This window comes from Cordyceps fumosorosea (assembly GCF_001636725.1).
Source record: "Cordyceps fumosorosea ARSEF 2679 chromosome Unknown scaffold_28, whole genome shotgun sequence".
Lineage (NCBI taxonomy): Eukaryota > Fungi > Ascomycota > Sordariomycetes > Hypocreales > Cordycipitaceae > Cordyceps > Cordyceps fumosorosea.
In genome coordinates this window covers 195,947-213,052 of record NW_017387328.1, presented here as the reverse complement: position 1 = coordinate 213,052, position 17,106 = coordinate 195,947, and the positions used below count along the sequence as shown (strand labels likewise).

Genomic DNA, 17,106 nt, shown 5'->3' with positions numbered 1-17,106 from the left:
GATTCACACGGTCAGCACGTTCAGGTTTATGACGTTGTTGGGCGACTGAAATCACGGGTTAGAGTTTGCATTCGCCGATACGGCATGGCGTTGGAAAACACGGGCATTTCAAGCAGAAATCAATTAATTCTTTAAGACCGCAAAAGAAGAAAAAGAAGAAAGAAATATATACCCAACTCCGTGAATGCCCGCGTAGAATACATCAACACTTATTGCGCAGACATGGACAGCAGCGCGCCGGCATGCCTCAGCAGGCCCGCCGTCTTGGCCATGACCTCCTTGGCCGCCACCCAGTCCTCAGCCTCGATCAGGTCGCGGATCGCCGGGAACAGGGCCTCGTCGTTTGTCGACAGCAGCGGCGGGCCAAAGACGACGTGCTTGAACTGCGTACGGTTAGGTATCTACGGAGGTTGGTTAGCATGACTTACACATACATCATCAGCAAAAAGGGAAGGATAAGCAGCTTTGCACTTACACCACCGCCATAGTCTGGATCAAGCAGCGCCGTCTCAAACTGCGCCATCTTGTCATTGTACACGGTCCGCGCCGCCCCGTACTCGTTCGACTCCCACCCGTTGCTCGCCAGCACCGCCGCATCCCACTCAAGCTCCCACTGCCCAAATTTGTCCGCATTGTGCTGGATCATGCCCGCCGCGTCCTTCAGCTCCTCGAACGAGAGCTTGTCGCGGGCCGCACCACCACGGTTGCCCGCCCACCGCTCCAGGTTCTCCAGCCACGTCCTCAACTTATCGCCGTACCTCTTCGTGTCGAACGGCAGGATCGCCCGGTCCGACAGGTCCAGCAACAGCAGACCTACAACCTGGCCCAGCAGCCCGTGATACACGAACCCCGGGTCGATCACCTGGTCCACCAGGTCAAATGTGTCGTAGCTCGACCGGTACGGGTACGCCGCTCCCGGGCCGTCCGCCGCGAAGCCCAGATGAATCGAGCTCGTGCCTGCCACGTCCTGGAACGGGATGTAGTCGCTCGGGTCCGCTCCCGTGCTCAGGTCCAGCAGCTGCGCGCTGTCGCGGTCCCACAGCGTCCGCAGCGTTTCGTTGGCGTTGGTATCATACACCCTGCCCAGAGCGTGCATCAGCGCGCGCTCGAGCAGCGGCGACCCGGCTGCCGTGAACTTGGTCCCCGTCACCGCGTCGCTCAGGTCAATGTATGCGTACGCGTCCTTCTTCAGCCGGTCCAGGTTCTTCTCGACAAACTCGGTCGACCCAATCAGATTGTACTCGGACGCGTCCCACGACATAAACTCAATGGACCGCAGAGGTTTCCACCCGCGGTCCACGAGGTCGCCAAAGATGCGTGCCATCTCAATCATGATGGCCGTGCCCGTGTGCGGGTTCGTCGCGCCAAAGCCCATCGAGTCCCGGTGGTTGCCGATGATGATGGACTTGGTCGCCGTCTCCATGCCCTCGATCCGCCCGTACACGTTCCAAATCTTTTGCTTCTCCATCTCGTCCTGCTCGTTTTGCAGGCGCACTGTCGGCGAGACCGCCGCGTCGCCCGTCCACCACTCCACGTCGGGCACCCCACCGGCCCAGTCGGCCGGCACTTTCTGACCGTGGCCCTTGAGGCTCTGTAGCAGCGGCTGCGCGTCCCGCCAAGCGAGCGGCAGGCTGGGGATCTGGACTAGCCCGACGGCGTCGCTCACCTTGACGCGGGGAGACTGCTCTTCGCTTTCCCACTGCGGGGTAAGCACGTCTCCCAGGATCCAGTTCATCAAGCTCACAGAGCCGCCATGCACGCCATCGGCGGGCATGAACCTACCCTGGGGAGCCACGTCTCCCAGGGAGAAGCCGTCATCTTTCGGATCGTTATATACCAGGGCACCGACAAACCCATACATCTCTGCCAGCTTCACCTTCAAAGCCGTACTCTTCTCAGTGCCTCCATTTCGCACCAGCGCAATCGCCCCTTCCATCTTGACCCCGTCGCTCTTTAATTTTTCGTAGTCCGCTTTCGAGCCGTAGTTGATGTACACCAGCGGCCCCTTCACGTCGCCCGATTTCGAGTGCGCGTGGAACGCGTACGTCTGCCGACCGGCCGTTTCGTGGTGGCGCTCCTCCTCGTCCAGCTTCGCCGTCCAGGTGACCGCACCACTCCCGTCCAGGAGCTGCACGTTGCGGCCGTCCTGACGTGGGTAGTTTACGTACACAAAGTACTCGTCCATGGCCACGCGGTCGAGGCCGGCCTTGCTGAACATGGCGTACACGTCCCGCGCCGCCGCGTAGTCGCCCTCGGTGCCGGCGAGGTGCGCGTAGCTCGAGTAGTGCTGGACCGAGGCCCGCATGCGCATGGGCTCGACGCGCTGCTGCAGGAAGTTTCGCAGGTCCTCGGCGTTGAAGCGCATGCCGCTCGTGAGCGGCGAGTTGAGGCCGGAGAACAGGCCGCTGGTGAAGAGAAACCAGAAGAAGCCGAGGATGATGAAGAGCGCAAGCACGCGCGCAAACGTCAGCACGAGGAACATGCTATTGACCTGCGGTATTTGAAAGCGCTCAAAGTTGAAGCGGAGTCCGGAGCCGGAGCCCGCTGCAGGCGTCGCCTCGGTCTGTGCCGTCGACTGGGTTTGGGATTCGGTGTCGGCCGGCCGGGAGGGAAGCTGGATGCGCAGGCGCGGTAACCTCGGTCGCCAGGACCATTTCCAGGATGGAATCCGCAACCGCTTGCGCCACGTCGAGCCCAGCGAGCGATCCGGCTCCTCCATGTCCATCTCCTCGATCTCGCGGCGGACCTGGTCCTCTTCGGACTCGTCGTCGCTGAGCAGGCCATCATCATCGGACTCGTCGTCAGTTTCGACCGTTGGTGGGCGATAGCCGGTCCTGCGGGAGGACTCGCCGTTGTTGTTACTCCCGGGCTGCCTCAGCAGCGACTGCTGCTCCGTCTGCGTGGCACCGCGCTGATCGGCAGCGTCGCGGGCGGGCGGCACCCATCGACTGCCACCGGCGAGGGCCTCATCGTAAGTCGGCGGCGTCGGGTCGTAAAAGGGCACCTTTTCCGAAGGCATCTTCGGCGCCCAAGGCCATCTATTGTGTGTGTGTGTGTCTACCCAGGGGGGAGGAAGGGAAGAAGCGGGCGAGTTTGCGTGACCAGGTTACCAGCGCCTTTTCTGAAACCAAGCTTTATGTATGCAGCAAAAAAATGGGAACGAGCGAGGAAGGCGGTAACCAAGCCAAGTAGAAGAAAACAAAGGGAATGTGTGCAAAGAAGAAGTCAATACAGGATGCAGAATTAAACAGATAGATACAGAAAAAGACAATGATGGATCGCCGAGGTTGTAGGATGGCCGTTGATGTTGCTCCCCATGGTTTGGCCGTGACGGTGGCTCAGCCCCGACTTTAGTGGCCCCTGAGCCTGAGCCGCGTGGACAGGCCACTGTCGCCAAGACGCAACAGACAGCACTCATTGGACACGTTAAAAAGTATGGACGCAGAATAACTGGCAACTAACTACTGTGGCCATGGGCAGAAAACTTGTGTGGAATTTACAGTGCAAGATAATTACAATGCAGGATTTCTGAGATGCATTTCACCCTCTCCAGATCGCAGTAATCGTACATCTAGCTCGGATACAACACCACTCCCTCGTATTGCCTGCTTCGAATATTCTCCAGCGTCTGGTGAAAATGCTTTTTGCTCGTCTCGACCGAGGCCGACTCTTGCTGGTTGCTGGCCAGGTTGGAGTGGATGAGCTCGATGAGGCCGTTGAGATATTTCGTGGTAACCTGCGTTGTCAGTCCATGAGCAAATGGAATACCGGTATGTAGCTGTAATCGACTTACCGACTCGTTTTGCTGGTCAAAGTAGTATACGTAGCGGTCCAAGATTTCAACAAACAGCTCAATCGACGTCGCCGTCTCCATGCACGAGTCTGCCACACGCAGAGCCCGCTGCAAGCACTCCAGCACTCGCTTACCGTCCCGGTACAGCTATTTCAGTCAGCACAACCTACATCAACCGACGTCATCAAAGCACTTACATCAGATTCCTCAGTTTCCCTATTGGCGGGAATCGCATTAGCCCACCACAAATGACTCGCCAGGTACACGGCGCGGCACTGGTCCGGCTTGCGCAGCAGCTTGCTACCATGCTGAGCACACTTGGTAATGAGGGTATCGTAATTCTCTTTGCCAAAGTTGCGCGTCTGGTGTAGCGACGACGCAATCACACACACGGCTTGGAACTGCGCCTTGGAGTCGGACACGGCTTCTTCGTACACCGTAAATGCCTGCGCATAAAACTCATAGGCCGCTTCTTCGAAGCCAGTCATATCAGCAGCCTGGCCAGCAGCGCAGAATAACCGTAGAGCCATCTCCGACGCCCCAGGTCCATTGACCCGCGTATACAAAGTGCTCAGTGCTGAATGCATAAACTTGAACAGGGCATTGCTTTGCGTTTCCCAGTTGTCATCCAGGCCCTCCCTCGCTTTCAGCTTGCGCGCGAGTCGCAACCCGGCTGTGATGAGCGGTGGTGTCGTTGTGCGAATGCGGTCGCCACCGTCGGCAAAGGCTTTCCTCGTCGTTTGAAGCAGCTTGAATTGTGTATCGTTATCTTCGGCCTGCAGCAGATGAACCATTCTCGCCAGCCAGCCCTGTTCCTGCATCGTCTCATCCGTCTCGGCTACGCGGCGCTGAGCAGCGGGATACCCTTGAGCGGCCTGGTTTCCTTCCTTTATGAGAACAGCCATAATTTCCAGCACATTCTCGAGTTGCTCTGTCTTGACAATCTTGGTCTGGCTTTTCAGGAGAGTGCGAATAATGTTCCCGGCGACGGCACGGCGGGTCGGATAGGATTGGGCCTGGAACAACGGTACATATGTCGGCAGCGACAGAGCAGTGAATATCGAAACGTAGCGGTCTAGTGGCGCTTGCAAGAGAGCCAACAGGCTTTGCTGCGCGGGGGTAGAGTGCAGGTCAGCATTGTTCATATTTTCCCTGGTTTTGATAGCGGCATAGGCCAGAATCTGGTCAACAAAGTCGAGACGGTCAGGATAGTTGTTGAGGGCCAAGTTTTGCAGCGAAACGAGCAGAGCAATGGTATCTGGGATGGGCAAGTGTTGCACTTCGACGAGGTTTTGGACCTGGGCAAAGAACACCTCATAGAGCTGCACATTTCCATCCGTCGAGATCTTTCCTTCAGCAGCCCTCTCTTCCGCTGCATCAACAGGTGTCTCAGTTTCAGGATCCCCATTTGTATCTTTGTTCTTTGGTTCTTCGCCTTCGCCCCCATCCTCGCCTTCAGCCTTCGCATCGCCAGCGCCTTTGGTGTCCTTAAGATTGGCGGTTTCTAGGAGCTTGGCGAGAGCTTCGGCCTCACGGCCCCCCTGCTCGGGCGACTTCTCGGCCGAGGTCTCCCGCTCGGCAAACTCGGACAGCCGGTCCATTAGGCCAATAACGATGGATTTGACGTTGACGTGCGGGTTGAGACGGGAGACGGCGCCGAGAAATTTATCGAGCGTGTGCAGGTGATATTCGTCGGGAAATACTTGGGTGATAACCTCGAGCAGGTATTCTTGAGCCAGCACATCGCGACACTGGACAACCTGCTCCAGGAGCGGTCCGAGAATGGTCGACTGATATGTCTCCAGATCAACCAATTGACTCAAGCGCACAATGTTGCTGCCCACGAGAAGCTGTAGCTCCTTGCGCTCTCGAATGCGCTGATCTCGTTCTCTAGAGTGGCCCTGGTGCTGCAGACGAACCCAGAGCTTATTCATCTCGACGAAGTTGGTGAGGATAAAGTTTATAGAGTCGCCGAGGTTGCCTTCCGGGCCGTCGCTATCGGTGGTGGGAAGGTAATCCCTAGCCTGCCCTGACAGATAGTATCGGAGGAAGAGACCGCGAATGGGGTGCTGGACGCCGCGGCTCATGTCCATCATGTCCTTCATGAGCTCCTTGACGGGCGCATCTGCGATGCCCATGTAGGCGGTGCCGACGGTGACCATAAGATAGAGGCGGGGGATAATGTTGCCGGCATACTGGACGAGTTCGTAGAGGTCGGCTAGATGGTTGACAGGGTGGTTTTCGCGGAGGTGGACGGACAGGTAGCGCAGGGCGTCGAACACGGACATGTAGAGCTCGTAGTACTGCTTGGGGCCGAGGCTGCTGGTTCGCAGCTCCGAGACGAGGGTCGAGCTGGGTATGATTAGTCGCGACGTCGGCAATGGCTATCAGTAGAGACCTACCAGCATTTCAGCGCATCCATAAGCTTGCCGGGCGTGTCGAGACATTTTCGCATGAGCGACGTCTGCTGGCGAACGGCGACCAGGGCATCCTCCAGGAGGCGCGCCTGGTCCTCGGGCGGTGCAGGAGTTGTCATGGCGATCCCGTGCTAGGCACCAAGTTGTAGTCACCGACCTATACTAAACAGTGTCGGATGTTACCGTAACGACGCAATGCGGAGGTCAAAATGCGGGATGGCGATGGTGCGAAGCTGCCAGGCAGGCCCGTTTGAAGCCTCCACAGTGGCGGGCGGGATAGTGATGGTGGTTGCGCATACATACATAACTAACTAATGGCCTGGTCCACATCCACAAGCCGTAATGTCCGAGCTACGTAGGCTTTAGCCGGGGTTTCGCCGGCCACGGACTTTTAACAGCTGTAATCACTAATTTCCTCCCTAATAGTTGTAGAATAGGTACTAAATAAAGTTGCGTACTCTGTACTGTACCTCTCAACCCTGAACCACCCGTATTCTTGAGACGGGTTGTCAGGATACTGACTATTATTCTCCAATAGTTCAACCATGTACACGATATCGACGATAGCGCGGGCCTTGGAGGGAGGTCTGAAGGGTATTTTGGTGTGATAATGTATAGACTAAATGGATTGCAGCCTAGTTGATGTGGAGGATGGATCGAGTTTATCATGTCTGCCATGGATGGGCACAATACATAACTTATAATAGAAAAAAACTGATTTTATCTGGCGAACCAGACCTCGGGAGCTATCGCCTACCAGTCACTTCCTCATGTTGCATCAAATTATTTGGCACGTAGATCGCCGAAGGCGTTCAGCATGCGCTCCTTCTGACCGGGGGTAAATTCTGACATGCAGGAATCTGCCGAATAGCTCATGTAGTTGTGGATGGGGTCCGGACCGGGAATCGACGAGGGGTTAGATACTTCCAGGCTTCCCGTGCAGGTATCTCGGTCCTGACCGGCGTTGACGTTAGCAGGCTTCAGATCGAATAAAGGGCAAAGTAGAATGATGCAAGAGGATATCTTACAATTTGGCAACCACCCCCGGAAGAAGACTCAGCGGGGGTATCCAAGATATAGTCACCAGAACCACGGCAGCCCCCCAGCGGGTCGTTTTGGGTGCGGCCTCGGAAGGTATGCTCCAAGCTCAGCCAGTGACCGACTTCGTGGATCAATGTGCCGCCATTGAAGTTGCTGCCGGGTAAGGATCCAGTCGCGATCACGACACCGTCGCGGGTAAGCTCAGAAGCCGTGGGTTGGGCTTCTGGGAAGAAACTATATGAGGAGAGTTAGAAGAAGAAGAAGAAGCAGCAGAAGCAGCAGCCAAAGAAGAAGAAACTTACGCCCAGCCCAAAAGGCCGGCCTGTGCAAAGCTGGTCACATAGACGTTGAGTGTGGCATAGTCGCCCCGGCGCAGCGCCCTTTTCATTTCCATCTCCCTCGCAGTGGCGCCTACCAGCGGAGTGTCGAGTCTGCGCCAGTTGGGCTGACGGGTATACACGGTGTCGTTGAGGACAAAGGAAAAGCCATGCTTGCCAAAGGCGGTGTTGAGGTAGTCAAACTGTAAAAATAATGAAGTGATGAGTAAAACCACGCGTTTAAAGGCAGAAAGGGGAGTAGCAGTAGCAGTAGAAGAAGGCAGCAGCCACCAACACGAGAGAGGTGAGTGAATGGTAATTGTCTCCTACCTGTCTGTTGATAAGGTCCTGGGGGACATGGCCACCGCTGACGGTGCCGCTCTCGGTGATGACGTGAAAAACGGTCGGGATCTCGTACGTGGCAGATGACTGGCGCCGGCCCAAGACGTGGGCCTCGGCCTCGGCGGCAGCGTACGAGGCGTGTAAGGCCTGGATTTTGTCGTTGGAGATGGTGCCGCACTGCGCCGCGGCGAGGGCGTATAGGCCGCCAAGGACGGCGAAGGAAAGCTTCATGATGAACCACTAAGAATATTGCAATAGATCTGCGGATAGATAATTGATGTGTGAGGAGATGGATAGATTTGTGTCTGTTGAGCCACATCTAGGTGCATTAGGATGTCTTTATATACTTGAACTTGAAGGCCTGTGAAGTAAACTGTATTCTGTCAAAATAATCTTCACATTGACCTCAAATACACCTTCCTTCCTTCCTTCCTATTTTTGACATTTCACAGCGTCCTTCCCTTTTCGACAATTCTTGGCATGTTCGAGCCTTTGCCTTTGCACTTTGTATTTGTCCTTCCTCATTATGACACTCAAGAGTGCTCTCCGACTTCTCTCCACAATGCGCCGGGAACAACCCTGTCGTGAGGCTTAAAACATCATCGGTAAGCATCCAGATGCCATAACGGGATAAAAGGCCGGCCCTCGCTTGTATGGCCCGGGATGCCATTAGCCAACAGCCTCGTCAAGCCGCGGTCTTGGCGCGTGGGCCTGATGGGAAGCTTCCTTTTCTGCATTTAGGGCAATGAGGGGAAGGTCGTATGGCCCGTAGCCAAGGCGCCTTGGCGACCACCCCCTCCTCTCGCGCAATAAGCAAGTGTCAGGCAAGGTAGGAAGCCAAGAAGAGGCCAACAGCACGCAAAGCACGCGAAACGCTGTAGGCACAGCCACGGCTGCAAGGTGAGTTGTTTACGATTAAGCGAAGGCGTTTGTCGATAAAAGAATCAGAGTTAAAAAGAGAGTTTAAAAAACAGTTTTACTATGGTCTAGTATTATTCTGTACCTCCACAATGTTTACGAGACTTGAACAAGCATTCACTGATTCTGGGCGGCGCACAGCAGACTGAAGCTGTCAGAGAAATGTTATCTCTTTTAATGATACGTGACACTAAATTCGTCTTTCACTAGATTTAAAAATTTTCATCATTTCTAAGTCTTCGTTGTATTTTTCTTTTCTAATAAAGAGAGGCGGATGATAAGTTGCGGCAGCGCGGCGTATTTATGAATTGAAAAAGCAGAACGTGTCGCCGCAGCCTTGGCTTACAAGAGACGTGAAGATTGCTTCTTCTCCCGTCCGCCTTCATAAATAGAAAAGGGCGAATAGTGGAAACGGAGAATCTAGAATGCATATACTCAAAGGTATTTGAATTGCTCAGTAATAGAGTAGTATATGGCGTAGTGCCCTAATCCGCACCGTGCTCGTCTCTAGGAAACTTGACATGAATGACTGCATACCCTGATACGTCTAGAATAAATCTAATATTTGGTAACTAGAGCCTCCGCTCCCTACAATTCTACAGCACCAGCTCTCGGGATCAGTCCACGCCCATCAGCGCACCGAACAAGATCAAGACTGTCTTGCCCGAATCACAGAGACGCCCAGCGATGCCACGAGGGAGACAAGTTGCGCAGCAGCCTCGTGCAAGATGACCAAGCTTCCGTCCTCGAAGCGTCGCCTTTTTCAGTCGCTGCCGCCGCCAGCAGTCGAAACGCGGCATTGGTGATAATGAGCGCCACGCTCCCATCGCCAATCTCGGCACCGTTCCGCCCGTCATCGGCAGAACCGTCCACAAGAGTTCCGCCGCGCCATTGGCGCAAGAAGTCCGCCTCGATGGGGGCTTGCTGGCCTGCAGGACTCCGCCAGAGGACGCCGTATTGCGGAACGCAACCGCGACAGAGCCTGGGCCAGCCACCCACGTGATGCCGGCCTCGCTTTCCTCGTCTTCCGCTAGGCAGCAAGACAGCAAAGACGGATTGGGCGTCAGCCGCAGACTCGCAGCCCACATTAGAACGCCAAACAGAAGTTCAAGCGTTTTACCAAACTCGCTCCGCTTGGGGCCCAAGGTGGTGCGAACCCGGGCGGTGCCGGCCCAGACGCGGCGGGACCTTGGCGTGACGCCGTGCCGATGCAAGGACTGGGGGAGCGAGGCGATGGCCGTGGTGACGGCTGTCCGTATCTGCCCAGAAATCTTTTGCAATGACGCTGAAGATGGGATGCATGGGCCCGTGGTGACATGGGCTATGACGCCCAGCTCAGTCACGATGGACACGCTGCGATAAAGACGGGATTCGTCCTCGCGAGGCTTTATAGTGGGCGAATCTGACTCCAGCAGTGAGATGAGGTTCGATAAGCTGCCATCGGCATCTTGAAGTCTACGTTTTGCATCAGTAGGATGGAGGCCGATGAGGTCGACACAGCACAAGCAAGCTTCACACTGCCTCCGCAACGCACAATGAGGGCATCAATCACGGTATCCCACTCCGCTTCCTAGTGCGGGCTTGAAAGAACGGCGGTATTTCGCGGCACATCCTTTCCTTGGCAGATCTGGCGGAGGATTATTCTTCACCAAGATGCATCGTCTGTCTTCGGAGTGGCGGCCGCTAGATAAGCGTAAGCCGCCGCAGCCTCAACAGCAACATAGCTCGCTTTCACCATTTCAAATCCGTCCAGCAACGATGGAGGACACTCATTTCGTCGTCGGCGCCTTCGATTCGGTCATCCCGGTGCTCATTTCGGCTGGCAACAGTGGCCAGTGGGGAACAGAACTCTTCTCCAACAAGAGCGGCTTTGTGGACTCAACACATGACGACCTTGCCCAGTCAGAGCACTTTCGCGCGACAGGCCACGGTGAGCGTATTCGCACATTCATTGCAGAGACGATCAGTCTCGTGATTCGGTCGCGTTTATCACCATCCGGGAAGGGCACTTTTCGCAGCATGTGTCGTCTATCGGCTCTCTAAAGCCAGTTGTGGACGAAGCAGAGAACCTACCAGGTGGCTATTCCTATATCGATGTGCTGATAGCAGACCAACGTGTGCCGCAAAGCCAGCGTAGAGGGGCTGGCGCTGCCCTCATAGAGCACATCAGGCGGCACGCGACGGGAACTGGCGCGAGAGACATATACGTCGATTGCTGGTCTGGCGGCGACGGGAAACTTGTGCAGTACGTCTACTTTACCGTCAGATTCGCAGGGGCTGACCGCACAGATACTATCACAATGTCGGGTTCAAGTCGATCGCGCCGCTGGATTTTGGAACGACGGCAGCATCTGGGCGGGAATTCTAATGCGCATGCAGTTCGATGCTGGGCAGTAATGCTGGCTGGCGCTGCTAAGAAATAGACCGATCCATGATGATCATAAAATCTTGATTATGCTATCATATCGTATTTGTCCCGTCTTACTTCTGAGCGTTGAAGTCGGCCACGGACACCAGACGCCCGACGACCTCGTACTTTTCGTTGAAGCGGGCCTCCCAGCCCTCAAGGGCCTCGATCTGCTCGGAGTCAAGGTCCTTCAGGGGATCCAACGGCCCGTCGAGGTCCTTGGTTAGCATGTCCTCGTCGAAGCTGTGGCTAGCGAGGCCGCGGCTGGCGTCGCGACCGGCAAAGTTGGCGTAGGGTCCGCCGGGGCCGTAAAAGTTGCGGCCGTTAGAGACGTCAAAGACCTTGCCGCGGACGGCCATGAAGACGGGGTTGCCGTTCTCGCCGTTGAGGGGCAGCAGGGTGCGCGGTGTGTAGGTGCGGAAGACGACAGGCGGCGGGGGCTTGGGCATGTCGTGCTTGGTCGGCGCGCGGAAGAGGATGTAGACGACGTATACGACGGCGGAGACGAGGATGAGGTTAAGGGGGGTGAATAAAGAGTCGCTGGCGAAGTTTTCTCGTCAGCTGTGAGGCGGGAGGGAGGGAGCGGAAGCGGGACCGGATGCTTACCTGGCCGGCCCCTTGGCTGCCTCGTCCGTCATTCGTTGCTCAACGTAGTCCATCGCGGAGGGCGACGAAATGTGTGTGGTTTCGAAGATGCGATTTGTGATGTTGAAGAGGCGGTGTCGATGAAGGGAGGAAGATGGAGTGGGCGTTGGTTGCAGTATTTGTAGAAGGATTTCACCACAGTGGAAGATGCTGGAAGCTGAAGCCGAGCCAGCCGGTGATGTCAGATGGAGGACTGTGGAGGTGGGCCGACGGTTTGACAGGCAAAGCTTCTTGATGGTGCAATCTGTAATGGCGGACAGAATATCACCAGAACGCTCATTTATTGATTCTGTGGCTTTTTGTGTTCTATTTCCCCTTTTCTTGTTTGCTTCTTTTTCTTCCTTTGCTATTAATTGTTACACTGCTTCGGCCCAGTGTAGCTGACGCCAGAGTCCTTAGCATGTTTTATTGGGTACGAATACGACATGCACAGCAGTGCACAGGTCTCGCATAAGCAAACATCTTCCTTGATACTTTTTGTACGCGGAAGTAAGCTTGTTTTCCAAGTTCCCCAAGCACTACCTAGTAATTAGTATGTAGGTAGGTCTGGTGACAGGCTATTCAGGGCTATTTTGCATCTACAGTAGATGGAAGGTGGCCAGCCAGGGTGTCCCGGGAGACCGGTCCCGACTGGCCGCTACCAATAGGAGTGGCGAGAAATTGAGATGAAGACGCTTTATTAGTACCTGAATGGGGTTGAGTTGTGAGTATCAATTATGTTGGGTTGTAATGGACGAGGCAGCGGCCTTGTGTCGGGCAGCAATGCAACTGTAAAATAGTACGGGTAAGATATAGTTCGGGGTTGTTGTAAGACGAGAAAAGATGACGAGGAAAGAAGCAAAAGGAAAAAAAAATTGACCAACTCATCATGTGCCAATACTCGATGTCTCTCTACCAGTATTCCAGCGATCCATCAGTGACAGTGACCACCGGAAGGCCCATAACAGGCGGTCAGTCCCTGCTAGTTCCGCGGCTAGGTAGTTGGCCAGTTTTACCTTACCTCGCCTAACTAACCTAGTAACTACACGGAATTTGGGTTAGCAAAATCCTGGCGTTTGCAATCCCAGGCCGCCAAGTATTTACGACTCGTAACCTCTCAATCAATCAATCGCTCTCTTCCCAATTATTCATCGTCTCCCTCATCTCCTTCTCCGGTTTCCCTCTGTAATCTCAACCTCTCCATCATTATGTCTTTGCATTGACGCCCGTACGCCCTCGGTTCGCTGTCTCTGCTCCTACCTTCCGTAGGTATGTATCCCCTGGAAAGTCTTGCATGCACCTTGATATCCCGGGGCTCCCTTGATAACCTGGCTACTGCTGCGACCAGGGACACCGCAATCTGTACACCGTACTCCCTTCCATACCAGCAGAACGGACGGATACAGGCTCCTTCAGGCATCACTCTCTTCACCACAAAAGGCGCCCGCCGTGACAAGAATTTTTCTTTGCATTGCAACACCCGTCATCGGATTACACAAGACGCCACTGCAAGACACGCGCGAGCACCCACACACCCTATCTCGTCAACATCTATTGCCATTGACTGCATTGGCCCAATCCAGCAGCTGGCAGGGGCCTGCCTGTCCTCCCTCGGTGCATCACTCTCTTGATTGCGCTTGCCTTCCTCGCCTGCTTGTCAATGACTGACGGCCTGTCGCTACCCGTTGACAAACTCGGTCCTCGCTTGACTCACTCCTTCTTCGCTCAACACCAATTGCTCAAGCGACACACCCACGCCCTCCTTCATTCATGCTCGCATCACTCGACCGCCGACCTATCCCTACTTATCCCTTGGTAGCTCCCATTGGTTTGGTTCTCTCCTTTCCATCTGCTTCTCAACGCTCAGATTCCAACCAACAGCCGTCATGGCCCTGACCATCACCGCCGTCTCCTTCCTTGCAACTCTCTGCTACCTTTACCCGGCCACCGTCTTCGTCTTCGCCGCTATTGCTTCTCTTGTCGCCACCTGTACCGGCCAGGATTTGAAAGACAATGAGAAGCCCCTGCGACCCAGCAAGCGCGTCGTTGTTTTCTCCCTCGCGTTGTTTCTCGCCACATATGCCGCCCAGCTAGGTCTTCTCTGTATCCACGCTATTCTAGCTCGCGCCTGGAACGTCGATGAGCATGTCATCATCGGCCGTCTATCATGCTTTCTCGTGTTTGGCATCCAGCTCAGTCGCATCCTCGACTCTGACCGTCCTTCGCCGATCCCCTTGTGGGGTTCTGTTGCACTGGCCTTGATCTTCGAAGCCATCATCATCATTTGCTCAACTATTTCCGCCACCACCAGGTTTGCCGGCTTCTGGGTTCTCTCCGACTTTATCTTGGGCGTTTTCCGCTGGACAATACTCGCAGCGCTCGCTTCCGCCACCATCTTCGCCTGGTGGACTGTTCCAGCCTCAAGCCCGGAGACAGACTCTCTCTTGCCCAAAGACAACCAACCAAATGGCTACGGTACGCAACCTGAAGATGAGGCAGAGTACAGCTGGCAACGAAGCCGGCGTGTAGCCCGCGAGACTATGGAGAAGCGGCTCAAGCAAGGTGGCAACTGGTTTCAATACGTGAAAGGGTTCACGGTGAGAAACGCAGTCTTCATTTCCATTTAACGTGCTAACTTGTTAGATTCTATTCCCTTACGTATGGCCTATCGGACACAAAACTCTACAGATTCGAGCCTTTGCCGTTGTTCTCTGCCTTTTCGCCTCTAACGCACTCCATCTGCTGATACCCCGACAGACTGGCATCATCATGGATAGTCTCGGCGGTATCAACGATGTCAGCCCATGGACTGCCGTCTTGACGTACGCCGTCCTACGTCTGGCCTCGTCAGCGTGCGGCATCGAGCTCATTCGACAGTGGCTTTGGGTTCCTGTCAAGTACTTCTCACGCGATGCCTTGAGCCGCGCCGCCTACTCGCATATGATGCACCTCTCCGCCGACTTTCACGACTCCAAGAGCTGCTCCGACATGCTCGTAGCCATCAATGGTGGCAGCTCCGTCTCCAACGCTGTCGAGAGCATCTTTCTTCAAGCCACCCCCATGGTTGTCGACATGATGGTGGCCGTTGTGTACCTCTCAGTAACATTTGGACCCTACGAAGGGCTCATCACCATGGCGACTGCCACCATTTTTCTCCATTGCGCTGCCCGCCTTGTGGTCAAATCCAAGCCTGTCAACCGGAACAGAGTTAATGCCGTCTATGAGGAGTATCGCATCCGCCACGCAGGCCTGTCGGGCTGGCAAACTGTTTCTGCATTCAACCAGATAGGCTACGAGGACAACAGACACGCTAATGCCACAACAAATCGCTGGCTTAGGGAACAGCAATTCATATTGGACTGGCACGTTTCGAGTGCCTTTCAGACTATTGTACTTTCCTCTGGACTTTTGGCATCCGCCTTTCTCGCTGTCTACCGTATCCAGGATGGCCGCGCCACCTCTGGTCAATTCGCCATGCTGCTGATGTACTGGGCTCAGTTGACCTCCCCGTTGCAATTCTTTGCCAAGCTGGGCAAGAGCATGAGTGACGACTTTATTGAGGCCGAGCGTCTGCTCGACATCATGAATACCAAGCCCAGCGTCGAGAACAAGAAAAACGCCCGCCCTCTCAAGTTCGCCTTCGGCAAGGTCGAATTTGACAAGGTTTGCTTCAGCTACGACGAGCAAAAAGGTGTCATCAAAAACGTCAACTTGGAAATTCCTAGCGGCCAGACTGTGGCATTTGTGGGATCCACGGGAGCCGGTAAATCCACCCTGCTTCGTCTGCTCAATCGTTGCTACGACGTAAAGAGCGGTGCGATCCGCATCGACGGACAAGATATTCGAACGGTGGACCTTTTCAGCCTTCGCGACCGCATCGGCATTGTTCCTCAAAATCCTATTCTCTTCGATGACACCATCATCAACAATGTTCGATACGGCAGAATCACGGCCACTGATGAAGAGGTATATGACGCGTGCAGAGCCGCTTGCATTCATGATAATATCATTGGCTTTACCAATGGATACCAAACCCGTGTTGGGGAGCGTGGTGTGAAGCTCTCTGGAGGCGAGCTTCAACGTGTTGCCATTGCGCGTGCTATTCTTCGTAAACCTGATATCGTGCTGCTTGATGAGGCAACCAGTGCGGTTGATACCGATACGGAACAGCAGATTCAGCTTTCTTTCAGGCGTCTCTGCCAAGGACGCACTACCTTCATCGTTGCCCATCGCCTGTCGACCATTATGAACGCCGACCGCATTGTCGTGATTGAGCACGGAGAGGTGATTGAGAGCGGCAGCCATCACGAGCTGATCGGTGTCGGTGGACGATATGCCGATTTGTGGTCTAAGCAGGTTTCTGTGCCCAAGGGCCCGACTGCGGACATTGCCCAGGCTTCGGATGATGAACAAAAGGACTTGAAAACAAACTTCTCGCAGGAAAGCACCCAGGTCTCTCGCACTGTTAGTGACAGTGGAGACGAAACGCCCTTGTCTGAGCATGACTCCAGGGACGTCGTCAACCACACCACACCGAGAACCAAGCGCGGCCATATGACGAGAGCTTCTATTGACAGTGATGCTATGAGCAAGGCCTCGAAGCTTAATCCCGTGGCTCCCGAATTTACGCCGCGCACCATCTCCCAAAATGTGGTTACCAAGACAAGCGACTATGATAAACTGAGCTTGTCAGCCGAGAGGGCACGACTCTGGGCTGACGAGGTTGCCGCCGCCAAGGCAGATGAAGGGCAACATGAGCCTGTACTTCCCACGTCTAGCACCGAAACCGAAACCGTGGACGAATCAAAAGGCTCTAGCGCTTAGAAGCTGCCAGAGGAACGAGGCGACTCGGTTGGAAAGATATCAGGCGTGCAGTACAAACACCCTCGCTATTCGCGACGCATCCAGTCGAAGAGCGATCCGCCATATGGAGATCTTGAGTTGGCCAAGCCTATTCCAATCGACCTCCCGGTATCCACTGTATGTTTCTCAATCTCCAAATTTCGAAGGATACACAGACTAACTAGAGTAGAAGCGTAGAGTTTCCGCTCCCCATACACATCGCACATCCCTTCCCAAACCAAAGACGGCATCCAAGGTGGACGGTCCAAGCCGTGCTGCTTCTGGCGCTTTGCCCGAGGTTTGGGAAGGCACAGAATCAAAGAACCAAGTCAAAGAACATAGGAATAACGAAAATGAGCCTCCAGCGCACATTGGAGATGGCAAGGCTACGGAAACATTCCCCAA

The 17,106-nt window shown here is 54.9% G+C and overlaps 5 protein-coding genes across 5 annotated transcripts; 1 reads left to right on the top strand and 4 right to left on the bottom strand.

Annotated features, from left to right (window-relative positions):
* Positions 1-209: 209 nt before the first annotated feature.
* On the bottom strand, positions 210-3,019 carry ISF_08280 (Transferrin receptor-like, dimerization domain protein; the record flags this gene model as incomplete). Its single annotated transcript, XM_018851883.1, has 2 exons — positions 210-401; positions 476-3,019. The coding sequence occupies 2 exons, from the start codon at positions 3,017-3,019 to the stop codon at positions 210-212; spliced, it is 2,736 nt and encodes a 911-aa protein (XP_018700965.1).
* A 552-nt stretch (positions 3,020-3,571) lies between these two features.
* ISF_08279 (vacuolar sorting protein 35) lies at positions 3,572-6,329 on the bottom strand (the record flags this gene model as incomplete). Its single annotated transcript, XM_018851882.1, has 4 exons — positions 3,572-3,736; positions 3,794-3,940; positions 3,991-6,145; positions 6,196-6,329. 4 exons carry the CDS (start codon positions 6,327-6,329, stop codon positions 3,572-3,574), a joined length of 2,601 nt encoding a protein of 866 aa, XP_018700964.1.
* A 664-nt stretch (positions 6,330-6,993) lies between these two features.
* Positions 6,994-8,141, bottom strand: ISF_08278 (metalloprotease MEP1-like protein; the record flags this gene model as incomplete). The annotated part of the gene is made up of 4 exons (XM_018851881.1): positions 6,994-7,188; positions 7,239-7,485; positions 7,554-7,771; positions 7,899-8,141. 4 exons carry the CDS (start codon positions 8,139-8,141, stop codon positions 6,994-6,996), a joined length of 903 nt encoding a protein of 300 aa, XP_018700963.1.
* Positions 8,142-9,497: 1,356 nt separating this feature from the next.
* On the bottom strand, positions 9,498-11,894 carry ISF_08277 (membrane-associated progesterone receptor component 1; the record flags this gene model as incomplete). The annotated part of the gene is made up of 4 exons (XM_018851880.1): positions 9,498-9,757; positions 9,949-10,283; positions 11,314-11,775; positions 11,842-11,894. 4 exons carry the CDS (start codon positions 11,892-11,894, stop codon positions 9,498-9,500), a joined length of 1,110 nt encoding a protein of 369 aa, XP_018700962.1.
* Positions 11,895-13,745: 1,851 nt separating this feature from the next.
* ISF_08276 (ABC transporter) lies at positions 13,746-16,683 on the top strand (the record flags this gene model as incomplete). Its single annotated transcript, XM_018851879.1, has 3 exons — positions 13,746-14,456; positions 14,503-14,517; positions 14,617-16,683. 3 exons carry the CDS (start codon positions 13,746-13,748, stop codon positions 16,681-16,683), a joined length of 2,793 nt encoding a protein of 930 aa, XP_018700961.1.
* Between the last annotated feature and the right edge of the window lie 423 nt (positions 16,684-17,106).